The following is a 12,947-nucleotide window of genomic DNA, read 5'->3' as shown; positions in this document are numbered from 1 at the left end:
GATCTGTGGAACTCAGTAATCTTAGCAAAATAATTGCCTAGTGCTTACTGTGTATTAGACTGAGTACTTTACATAATTTGAAGCATTTATTTCTCACAAATAACCTATATGGTAGGTGTAGTTGTTATACCCATTATACAGATAAAGAAACTGGGGCACAGAAAGGCAGAGGCAATTAAGTAAAGTCACATAGTCCATGTGTGGCAGAATGGGAATCAGTTCTAAGCCGTCTGGCTCCATATGTTCTAAATGCTACTAGGGTTTGCAAACAGAGCTGATTGTTTCATCAGTAACAATCTTCAGAAGTACAGTTCAATAAATTTCACAGAATTTGATGGTGGTAAAATCTGAACTCTATTTTCAACTCATTCAACTTTGAACTGAGAGCTGATTACTTCCTGAGGACAAATAGATGACTTCAGATAGAACTGCGCATTTCTCAAATTAAAGCTAGTAATTTTGGTGGAAGGTAGTTAGTCTAGTGGCTAAGACAGCAATTAAAATGTCTGTGTCAAATACCACTGTACCTAAGTTCTAGTCTCAGCACTGGCAGTGGTAGTGGTGATGGCTCAAGAAGTTGGATTTTTGCCATGCATATTATGGGAGACCTGGATTGAATGCTTGGCTCCTTACTTTGGTCCAGCCCAGCTCTGGCCATTGCAGGCATGTAGGGAGTGAACCAGCCAATGGAAACTCTTTCTTGGTCTGCTTCTCAAATGGAAAAAGAAAAAGTTATGATTGTGGGAGTATGACCACATGTTGCTTTTCATTTGTTATAACAAGAATCTTTCCATCTTAACCATGACAAAACATCACCAGGTATGAGCCACTGGGGAGATGTGCGATTTTGCTACTAATTTAACAACTTATTTTAATATTGAAATCCTTATAATTTCAACTGACAAGTTTAAAACTAATTTTTTTTCCAGAAGAGCAGGCAAAGAAAGTAACTGATTTAGTCTTCAAATTTGTTGTTTATTTAAAATAAGCAGGTTTATTTAACTTCATATGTCCACGGTATTAACTGAATGGAAATAAAAAGTGGTCCTGTGTGTCTAATCCTTAAATACTATTAAAGGGCACTATAATTCCCTCTTTTTCTACATAATAGTAATTTATAGTTAAAATGAAGGATGTTCTAGATGTATCTTGCACAGTGTGTTTTGGATTTAAGTATTATAAAGCAAAGCAGACCCTTTAAGGTAGTAACTCACCATCATTTTACTGTACTGCTGAAATTTAGTTCTTTTTAGCATCATACACTGTAAAATAGAATTTTTTGATGTATATTTACCGATCTTTGAAGGCAGCTGAAAGGAATTTGCTTTGTGAATACTTCTATTATGGCCATATCCTTAGTCCTTTTGAAGCACAGTTGGAAAGCTCAGTTACTTAGAATAAAAACCCGACACCTTATATTTCAGTTATATATTGGATACTGAGACTGAATCTTCTTTTAGGTTATCAGGAAGCATAGTGTCTGCTTATAAACAATAAAAGCAAAAAATTAAGACGCAGAACTACCAGTTGCAGAAAAAAATTAAAAAATCTGTCAGTGCAATGAGGCTGTTTACCCAAAGTGGAAATACTACACCCCAGCCCCATCGCACCCCCACAGTCTCCTCTGTAGACATTAACATCAGGATTGAAGAAAGCTGTTAGCTTTCTGTGATACCACTTCTGGGTTTCATTTCATAAAAAGAGCCTAATGGCCTATTGTAGTATCTTTTAAGGACAAAAGTTGGGGAAAAAAGAGCACATAATGGATGCACCCAAAAAACAGATCTCCATATTCTTCCATTTAGAATCCTTGTGAAGACAAACGCCACAGAGACATTTGGTCTAAAGAAAAAACCTGTGATCGCTTACCAAAATTCTTGGTAATTGGACCCCAGAAGACTGGTGAGAATTTTTTATTATGATACACCAAACAGTGTAAAAATGCTGATGATGAGACAATGAATTCATGTCAAAGGGTTCTTAAACTTCCTATAAATGCTGTATATCAATACTATGTTATTTCCTAAAGTAATCTTTGCTTAGGTCAATAATATACTATAATCTCATCAAAGTGTTTTCTAAATGAAAAAGATGAAATAGGTGTCACACAGTTTGAATATCCAGCCATCAGTCTAGTGACACATAGTATTTTTCTCAAATAGATAAGTTTAAAAGTGTTGTTAACATTTCTAAACCAAAATTAATCATGTATTTAGAAAGTAACTGAAAGTATTTTGTGAAAAGCCCTATAACTCTTTAAATTGCTTTCAGAAAAATAGTCTCTTAGGCTACCATCTTTCTGATATAGTTTATTTCTAACCTATTTCTCTCTCTCTCTCTCTCTCTTTTTTTTTTTTTTTTTTTTTTTTTTTTGACAGGCAGAGTTAGAGAGAGAGAGAGAGACAAAGAGAAAGGTCTTTTCTGTTGGTTCATCCCTCAAATGCCTGCTGTGCTGGCCAGCGTGCTGTGCTGATCCAAAGGCAGGAGCCAGGTGCTTCCTCCTGGTCTCCCATGCCAGTGCAGGGCCCAAGGACCTGGGCCATCCTCCACTGCCTTCCTGGGCCACAGCAGAGAGCTGGACTGGAAGAGGGACAACCGGGACAGAATCCGGCGCCTCAACCGGGACTAGAACCCGGTGTGCCGGCGCCGCAGGCGGAGGATTAGCCTAGTGAGCCGCGGTGCCAGCCTCTAACTTATTTCTTGCAGAGATGCCTGTTTTTTAAAAGTCTAAAAGATGCCGTTCTCTCTGTCTCTCTCATTGTCCACTCTGCCTGTAAAAAAAAAGTCTAAAAGATGTTTGAGAAGCATAATTCCTAGACATAAACAAAACTTTGTGCTAAGAAAGGTATTTATTCATACCCAGGAGAAATATTTTGTACCTTTTCTTAAAGTGGTGTGCAATTTTTCCCCCATAAATTTCTTGTTTCTGTCAGAATTAGTATTAAAATGAAACCCAATGGAAGCTTTAAAATGTCAGACATTCAAGCTGTATCTTCATGATAAATTATTTGCAGCCCTTAGCTTCTGGCTTCACAGAAAACAGCCATTGCAACCACAATACTTGCTAAGGGGAGTATCACACCATAAATAACTGAGGAGAATTCTATGCAATGTACATGGAGAGTTTAGCCTATTCAGTTTTTGATAGTCCCATTTGCAAATATCCATTTGAAAACAGCAAATGCAACAAATACTTTTTTGTGTCCTTATTTACTTCTCTTGTCCTTAGCTATCTAAAGTAAAAAGACAACTAGGAAAATCCTGACACCAAAATCTCTTCAAGTGAACTCCCACTGCCATCACAAAACCTTATCATTGCTGATCACATTTTTCTGAAGCTAGGCTTATCAAATTTGCATCAGAAAGCTCTGCAGGATATGCTTCTTCTCTCATTGTGCTGGATATACAGACATTTTAATACTTTGGTTAGATAGCAGAATTAAACTGAAATTTAATTGGATTTTGAAATGTTTACATTACAATTTGGATTAATATTTGCCTTTAAAAAATTTTTAATAGAAATTTCTTAATAAAGTTGATTATCCTTACTTAGTAAAAGTAAGGATAATCAACTTTATTAAGAAAAAGTAAGGATAATCAAGTTGACTATCCTTACTTTATTAAGAAAAATTTACTTATGATAAGATTCACCCATTTAAAATTATAATTTTATGCATTTTGGAAACTGTACTCAGAATTATAATCACAACAACATTTAAGATATGTAACAGTTTTGTCATTAAGAGGTTTCTCCATGTTCCTTTATAGTCAGTTCTCTCCACAAGTAACCACCTTTTGCTCCTATAGTTTTTCTTTTTTTAGAATTTAATGAATAAAGAAGTATAGTGTATATCCCTTTGTATTTGACTTTTCATTTAGCATAATAAATTTCTGAGATTTATCTGTGTTGTGTATATCAGTATTTTGTGAAATTGATTTTTTTATTAGACAAAAGTGTCTTCTGTCCGTCGCCTGAGAATTAAATAGCATCATTTTTAATTTTTATTTTTCTCAAAATTGTTTTTCTGAATAATTCTTCATAAATTTCTACTTATCTGTGCAGTCAAATATGTTTTCAGTGTTGAAATGTGCAAAAATACAAAAATCAATGTTTTCTGAATGGTTATTTAAATGTGTGTATCTGATTATATTGTTGAGTTAACCACTAACAAAATATATATGCAGAAAAAAAATTTTTTTTTTGGAAAGGCAGTTAGACAGTGAGAGAGAGAGAGACAGAGAGAAAGGTCTTCCTTTTTTCCGTTGGTTCACCCCCAAAAATGGCCGCTATGGCCAGCACGCTGTGCCGATCCAAAGCCAGGAGGCAGGTGCTTCCTCCTGGTCTCCCATGCCAGTGCAGGGCCCAAGCACTTGGGCCATCCTCCACTGCACTCCTGGGCCACAGCAGAGAGCTGCTCTGGAAGAGGAGCAACCGGGACAGAATCCGGCGCCCTGACAGGGCCTAGAACCCGGGGTGCCAGCGCCGCTAGGCGGAGGATTAGCCTAGTGAGCCGCGGCGCCAGCCCGATGCAGAACAATTTTAATACCCAAGAATATGTGTACATAAAGATAGATTTTAGAAACTACAACTTAATCACTGGAAAATTACATTATGCCTTTTATTGATTCTATAATATAATTAGATTATAAGAAATTTTTCTCTTTGACTAATTGGTATTAAAACCAAACAACAGGATTTAATATAATTCTTGAAAATAAAATTTAGGCCGGCGCCGCGGCTCAGTAGGCTAATCCTCCATCTTGCGGCGCCGGCACACCAGGTTCCAGTCCCGGTCGGGGCACCGGATTCTGTCCCGGTTGTCCCACTTCCAGACCAGCTCTCTGCTGTGGCCAGGGAGTGCAGTGGAGGATGGCCCAAGTGCTTGGGCCCTGCACCCCATGGGAGACCAGGAGGAAGCACCTGGCTCCTGCCATCCGATCAGAGCGGTGCGCCGGCCACAGCACACCGGCCGCGGTGGCCATTGGAGGGTGAACCAACGGCAAAGGAAGACCTTTCTCTCTCTCTCTCTCACTGTCCACTCTGCCTGTCAAAAAAAAAAAAAAATTAAAAAGAAATGTTTTCTGAAACATTTCAGAATATTTTTATTCTAAAATAACATTCAGAAATAAACTGTTTTCGGCCAGCACCACATTCACTAGGGTAATCCTCCACCTGCGGCGCCAGCACACCGGGTTCTAGTCCCGGTTGGGGTGCCAGATTCTGTCTCGGTTGCTCCTCTTCCAGTCCAGCTCTCTGCTGTGGCCCAGGAAGGCAGTGGAGGATGGCCCAGGTCCTTGGGCCCTGCACTGGCATGGGAGACCAGGAGGAAGCACCTGGCTCCTGCCTTCGGATCGGCACAGCATGCCGGCCATAGCGGCCATTTGGGGGGGTGAACCAACAGAAAAGGAAGACTTTTCTCTCTGTCTCTCTCTCTCTCACTTTCTAACTCTGCCTGTCAAAAAAATAAAAAATAAAAAAGAAATAAACTGGTTTTTTTTAAGTTATAGCCATACTTATTTTTCTCACAAAGATTTATTCTATTTACCTTAAAAAATGCTTCCTGTATTTTTACTTATATAATCAAAATATAATTATATTTTATATAAGTATTTCTGAATTATATACCTTACATAATTAAATACTTTACATAATATCCAGATATGACATTATTTAGGGGCTTTCACATAGGTTATTTCACTTGACCTTCACAAAACCCTGAGTGAAATGTTTTATTCCCTGCTACACAGATGAGAAACCAAAATTCAGAGAGACTAAATAATTTTTGTTCAAGTTAGTAAGCACTACAAATAAAAGTTTACCCTGGAATTGATCTGACCACAGAGAACATGTTCTTTCTGTTTTATTGTAGATAGATATCAGGTAATAAAGGATTATTTCCCCAATGGTTGAAATATCGTTTCATGTTTCTTTTAAGTCTGTGATTTTCAAAGGATGGTTGCCAGGCCAGCAGCATAGGTAACACCAGAGAACCTGCTAGAATGACAGATTTGGGGGTCATACCATAGATTTGTTGAATAAGAAATTCTGAGATAGAACCCAGCTATTGGTATTTTAACAAGCCATCTAGTTGAACATAGGGCATGCCAAAGTTTGAGGTCTTCTATTTCAAGTCAACCTTGAAAAAACGTTTTTAATTTATATATCATAGATTACAATGTATCATTCACTATAGTTGTCTATTATTGTAGATAAAATATTCATTGTCTACATTGTCTAGATTAAATCTAGAAACTTTTTGGCTTTCAATTCATTTTTCTAGAATATATATATTTTTAAAGATTTATTCATTTATTATTTGAAAGGCAGAATTAGAGAGAGGCAGAGAGACAGAGAGAGAGAGGTCTTCCATCCATTGGTTCATTCCCCAGTTGGCCAAAATGGCCAGAGCTGGGTCTCCCACATGAGTGCAGGGACCCAAGGACCCAGGCCATCTTCCACTGCTTCACCAGGCCATAGCAGAGAGCTGGATCAGCAGGGACTCAAACATCTTTACCCACCATGCCACAGCATCGGCCCCTAGATTTTATTTCTTTTTACAGTTATTCTTAACAAATTTTCCAATATAGATATGGTAGATTTAAGTATAATACATAAAAGAAAGCTTACCAGACAAATAAGGAAATTCAAAAGTTTATAGAAATGGCAACATGACACCATTACTAAGTTAGATTAGAACAGTAATTTCTCCAAGTGAGAGAAATATTATAAGGCCATGTCTGATTACTGTTGCTATCTGTTGGCCTACAATACAATTAACAAGTACTGCTCCATCAGATTGTACAATACTGCAAGTCACATTTGAGTAGAGAAGTAGAAACTTGATGGTATATTTCTCTCTTAAGAGTACTGAGTACCTTGACCAGAAATTTTTATATTATGATCTTAAAAACACAATCTTAGCTGCAAGTACATGGTTAGGTCTTTAGCAAACTAAACTGAAACTGCCTTATTTTCTCTAATAGCAATCTAAGTTGTATCCTTTACTGCCTAACTCAGGTTTATAAAATACTAATTTATGATTTAAAAAAATAATATTCTTGCTCCCCAAGAGTCACAAATCTATATGCATACCAGAGGTATGCTATTCTCTTTCCAACACAATGCAAATTTTGTAAGTTATATGACTAAGAAAGTATAAAATTCTTTTTTAATTTTTTTTTTTTTGACAGGCAGAGTGGACAGTGAGAGAGAGAGACAGAGAGAGGAAGGTCTTCCTTTGCCATTGGTTCACCCTCCAATGGCCGCCGTGGCCGGCGCGCTGCGGCCAGCACAACGCGCTGATCCGATGGCAGGAGCCAGGTACTTATCCTGGTCTCCCATGGGGTGCAGGGCCCAAGGACTTGGGCCATCCTCCACTGCACTCCCTGGCCACAGTAGAGAGCTGGTCTGGAAGAGGAGCAACGGGGACAGAACTGGCGCCCTGACCGGGACTAGACCCCGGTGTGCCGGCGCCACAAGGTGGAGGATTAGCCTAGTGAGCCGTGGCGCCGGCCCGAAAGTATACAATTTTTTAATAAATTTAGAAATTTAAGCAGTTCTGACACTGTTCTTCTATAGTCAGAAGATTCAAGCCTAAGTAAATTTATTGAAACATTAAATTCTATCTTGAATTTAATTAGTTCAGAAAAAAACTTTATAGAAAAACTCAACTGTTTTTATACATATACACTTATATAATATATTCAGTTTATGTAGTGCTTTATTAATTTCTAACTACATTCAGATACATTATGTCTTCTCATTCCCAAAAGATGCCTATGAAATAAGCAAGACTGGTATTTTCCACTGAGAAAGCCGAGACAAATAGAAGTTGAAAGCCAAAGTCAAGAAGCAAATTAGTGATTGAACAGCAAATAAAAGCCAATTTTTACAAATTCTACAATAGGCCTCTTGTCCTCACACCACTCTATCTCTAATTTTTAGACTGCTTCTTTTAAAATGCTGATTATCTACTCAATTTAATTCAAAGGATATTTATAATTAATCTGGGTCATTATAATATTTGAATTTATTTATGACTTTGAAATGTTAATATTAGGAATCTGTCTTTTCATTTAATTAATTTCTAAATCTCTATTGTTTTTTAGGTACCACTGCTTTGTATTTGTTCCTGGTTATGCATCCTTCCATCCTTAGTAACTCCCCCAGCCCAAAAACCTTTGAGGAGGTACAGTTCTTTAATAGAAATAACTACCACAGGGGGATTGATTGGTAAGATGGGTTATTAGTATAAATCTAAAAGTATATGTACTATGTACAGTATAAAATAGCACTAAAATGTAGAAATATGTAAGTTTGTAGCCTCAAAAAAATTACCATCTTTGCCTAGGAAATCGACTGAATAACATGAAGGCACACAGAAATTATTCATAACAAACTCTTCTCAGTTTATGATGGGATTTATTGTCTCAAGAGGTCCCCATGTAATTTTGACATTCATTATCCCTCTCTCTTTTTGTTAAAGGATTGTGTGGTGGCTCTAATTAGCTAGCTCTTATTTATTTATTTATTTATTTATTTGAGAGACAGAGTTAGCAAGAGAGAAGGAGACAGAGAGAGACATCTTCCATCTATTGGTTCATACCCCAAATTATGTCAAGCAAGCCAGGAGCCAGAAACTCTATGTAGGGCTCCCTTGTGAGTGGTATGTGGCCCAAGTGTTTGGGCCGTCTTCTGCTACTTTTCCAGGCACATTAACAGGGAGCTTGATTGGAAGTGAAGCAGCCAGCATCCCAGGCAGCAGCTTCACACGCTGTTCTACAATGCCCCTGAACCATCATTAGCTGACTCCCAGAATATATTAGCAGGAAGTTGGATTGGAAGTGGAGCAGCCAGGACCCAAACTAGCACTATGTTGTTGAATGATGGCATCCCAAGAGGCAGCTTAACCCTCCGAGCCACAGGGTTCACCCCAGGATTAATTACCTTTGATGTAACTACAGATATGAAGTCAAAGAAATAAGGATTATATTCCTCTCTACTTGTAAGAAAGCACTTTCATATCTTTCTCCTGTGAACTTTTTATTAAATGATGCTATAGCCCATATATATAATTTTCTATTTTGCTTTGGCATAAAAGATTTTAAAAAAGAGTAAATGTATATACAATCATGAGTAGTGAAAGCTATAAAAAAGCTACAATATAACATTTCTTTTACCTTTGAATTGAAATTAGAACTATATCAAGCATCTAAAGAAAATAGTCAAAAAATAAAAATGTCAGATATACAGAAAATAGTTATATAGTAGCAATGGATTGTACAAAATAACATGTTAATCATAAAATGTAGAGTCTTGCTATTAAGGTATAAATCAGAGAGTGTTATAAAAGACTGGAATGCTTATAATAATTTTGGAGCATAAACAAACATTTTGCATTTATTTTAGCACAAAATAATGAATAAATTAAACTTTTTATCAACTACATGATCTCAGTTTTACAATTTACATATCAACCACCTCAAGAGTTGTTTGTGGGTAATTCAAATAGGAAGATAAAGAAATAGATTGAGGGGGTGGCATTGTGGCACCACAGGTTAAGCAATACCAGCATCCCACATGAATGCTAGTTCAAGTCCCAGCTGCTCCACTTCCAATCCAGCTATCTGTTGATGAACCTGGGAAAGCAGAGGAGGATGGCCTAAGTACCTGGACCCCTGCTACCCACATGGGAGACCTAGTTGGATTTACAGGCTCCTGGTTTCAGCCTGGCCCAGCCCTGACTACTGTGGCCATTTTGAGGAGTGAACTAGAGGATAGAAGATCTCTCTCTTTTTCTCTCTGTAACTCTGCCTTTCAAATAAATAAATCTTATATATATATATATATATAGAGAGAGAGAGAGAGTATAATTTGAGTACCCACTAGAATTTACATCTATTCTAATCATTATTTCACTGCCAATTCTTCAGTGTAGCACTTCATATTACAACTGCTTCAGCTGCTATTTACCACTAACCTAAGTATATACACTAATATTAATGTAATAAAGTTATATTAACATTAGGACTAAAAAGAGTGATTAAAGACTGCTTTGGGGGCAGAATGGAGTGTGATACTGGGATTCCTTGAGACTTAAGGATAACTGTGCGAATAACTAACTTTTTTATCATAAATTTTATCCAAAAAATGTTGATCAGAAGCCAGTAGTGAGTAAAAGCCCTGTAATTAGGAACAACAGCAGCTACCAAAATCCTTAAGGAATTTATAAGGAGATGGCATAAAAGAGTAGAAAACTAAAGAAACATGCCAAATGTAAGCATTTTTGATTGGCACATTATGTTTATAAAAGATAATACAAGTTATAATAGTACCTGAAAATGTCAGTCTACAGCAATAACTATAATCGTCTCTATAACATCAAAAGTGTTCACAGTCTTCAGAGTAGCCTTTCTGTGAAACAACAGTACCTCAGCCATCCCTTTGGAACCAGGATGTCATAAGGTTGAAGATTGTGTTTCAGAGTTCCAGGGTCAATTAAAGAACTAACCCAGGAACGATTAGTTAATCTATTCTTTTGAAGAACTGGGTAGGACCAGGAGTGTGACTGCTTGGGATGCCGAAATCTCATATTAGTATTCCTAGTTCAAATCCTGGTCATTTCCGTTCCAGCATTCCTGGAGCAGGTGATGGCTCAAGTACTTGGATACCTGCTACCAATGTGGGAGACCTGCACTGAGTTCCAGGTTCCTGGTTTTGGCCTAGCCCAGCCATGGCTGTAACAGGCATTTGGAGAGTGAAACAGCAGATGGATGTTTCTCTTCCATGTCTGTTTCTCTTCCTTTCTGATTAAAATAATTTACTTTTTTTATGTAAAGGAGATGTGGATTAAACCAGGGCTGCATTAACTGACAAGCAGCCTCAACACAGGTTTGGGAAATAAGTAAGGTAAATGAATATTTGAAAATTTCAACTCTGACAAATTAACCAAGATTTATAATCAGAAGAACTAGGAAAAATGTTTTACTTTTATATATGCAAATATTTTATCTTATGGCTTGGTATTATTATTTTCAATTACTTGAGCATGTAGAAGAGCTTTTTTGGATCACTTGATGTGTAAAAAGCCGTAAGATCTTGTCAGTACCTCTAAACATCTTAATGTGGTTTAGAGTAAAATCAATTAGAAATACTCAGGGTCAACCCAAATAACAAATAAAATGTGAGTATTAGAAAAATCACATCTTTACGGTGAAAAAAAATGCTAAGTTTAATGTTTTACAGAAGTAGCAAAGCTTAAAAGAGAAAGACATTCACTTTTTTAAAACCCAATTGTTAAACCACTCTACTTTATACTCCAGTTCTTCGGATAACCTGAATTCATATTCTCCAAATGTGAGCCTACCTGGAAAGCTTCCAGATGCTATGCTGAAACTATGAATCTAAATTCCTTTTATTTACTTGTTTCAAACCTTTTCCAGGGACCTCTAGGTACTAACCACTGTATGTGGGACTATAGGGGAATAAGACCCTGTCTTCTCTGTGAAACTATGGGGTCAGTCAAAATCAATGCTCCATAGGTCAGAACTGCTTGAGGAGATTTCAGAAGCCTGAACTGTTGAGGTATAAAAGACTGCTGGGAAGGTGGAAGAGATTTTAGGAGTCAAAAGCTCTCTAATTTCAACAGCTGTGCACTTTTGTGTGTGTGTGTGTGTTTGTTTTTTTTTTTTTTTTTTTTTTTTTTTGAAGCCTTTCTTGGAAAAGGCTACTTTGACACAGGTGAGACCAGATACCACTAAATACCCAGAATAACCTCAGCACCCCTGGAACTAATGCGAACCGCTAAGAAAGAAAGATCTTGAAATTTGGCACTTTCTGTAAATACAGTATAGACCAGACCAGATAGCAGATCAAACTCTCAAGAAATTTTGTGTCACTTTTTCGATCTGAAAGGATGCCAGAATGACATACCACTAACAAGGCAATTTGCAGAAACATAAAGGGATTTCTTTACTGCTTTGAGTCTTAAGACATTACTTTGTTATATCAACTAAACATTGCAATGTGTTAACACCTAAAGCCCTAGTAGAAGCTTGATCGTGTGAGATGACATGATCTCACAACTACATATAAATGAAGGTCTCACATGATCTTCCATCCAAACAAAATAACATTCTAAAAAAGAAATCATCCTGTGAATGTTCAGTAATCATTGTTCTACCTACTCTTTTGTTCAGTAATCATTGTTCTACCTACTCTTTTGTTCAGTAATCATTGAATTACCAACTCTTGGTCCCCTAAGTCATAGTAGCTTATGAGTTAAACAGGATGGGGGCTATAGTAGTAAGGCTATTTTTATAAAATGTTAATCATCTCTACCAGTTAAATTTTTATAGTCTAAAAAGTTCTTTCCCTACAGAAGTTGTCCCTTAGTCCTTCAGAAATATGTATTACCACATGCTGCATTATATTTGGCAACTTTTATACAGGTGGAACATTAAATAAAATCCTATTATTGCAGTACTTAAGCCTTATAAGTATCCCTGTGTTCACTCTACTGGTGATTTGAATTCTCATTATACTTAAGGATACTGGACCTGACCTTGGGAAATTTGATAGGATTTTATATTTATGCAGAAAACACACACACTTTTTAAACCTTTCTTATAATCATTCTAAAGCTCTATGTGAAAAAACTAAATGAACAGGCCATATTGCACCAGATATGTTCTGCACTGGATAAATATAGTATCAGCACAACACATGAGTGGGAACAACATTATTTTACTTGCAATAAAGTAAAAACAAGTTTTTTCTAAAGCCTTTAAAAATGTCTTTGAACTGAACATACCACCTTTTTTTGTTCAAATCTTTTTGTTGAGTATTTAACATTTTTCTCTGTACAGTATTTTTGCATTTAAATACCCTGTATATAGTTAGGCTGGTTGTTATTACAGTTTGGTCATTCTGTGTCTTCATTTTTGTT

General features: G+C 36.7%; 1 protein-coding gene across 2 annotated transcripts in view; it reads left to right on the top strand.

Moving 5' to 3' along the window:
- The window catches only part of LOC100350425 (bifunctional heparan sulfate N-deacetylase/N-sulfotransferase 3), a 186,251-nt gene that overhangs the window by 152,273 nt on the left and 21,031 nt on the right, over window positions 1–12,947 (top strand). For both annotated transcript variants that reach the window (XM_051820057.2, XM_051820058.2), the window contains exons 8-9: window positions 1,806–1,902; window positions 8,110–8,233. In XM_051820057.2, coding sequence (XP_051676017.1) covers window positions 1,806–1,902; window positions 8,110–8,233 — 221 coding nt within the window. The remainder of the gene's footprint in view (window positions 1–1,805; window positions 1,903–8,109; window positions 8,234–12,947) is intronic.

Source organism: Oryctolagus cuniculus, chromosome 8, assembly GCF_964237555.1.
Source record: "Oryctolagus cuniculus chromosome 8, mOryCun1.1, whole genome shotgun sequence".
NCBI classification, from domain to species: Eukaryota; Metazoa; Chordata; class Mammalia; order Lagomorpha; family Leporidae; genus Oryctolagus; species Oryctolagus cuniculus.
The sequence above is the reverse complement of the archived record's forward strand: the minus strand, read 5'-3'. Positions and strand labels throughout refer to the sequence as shown.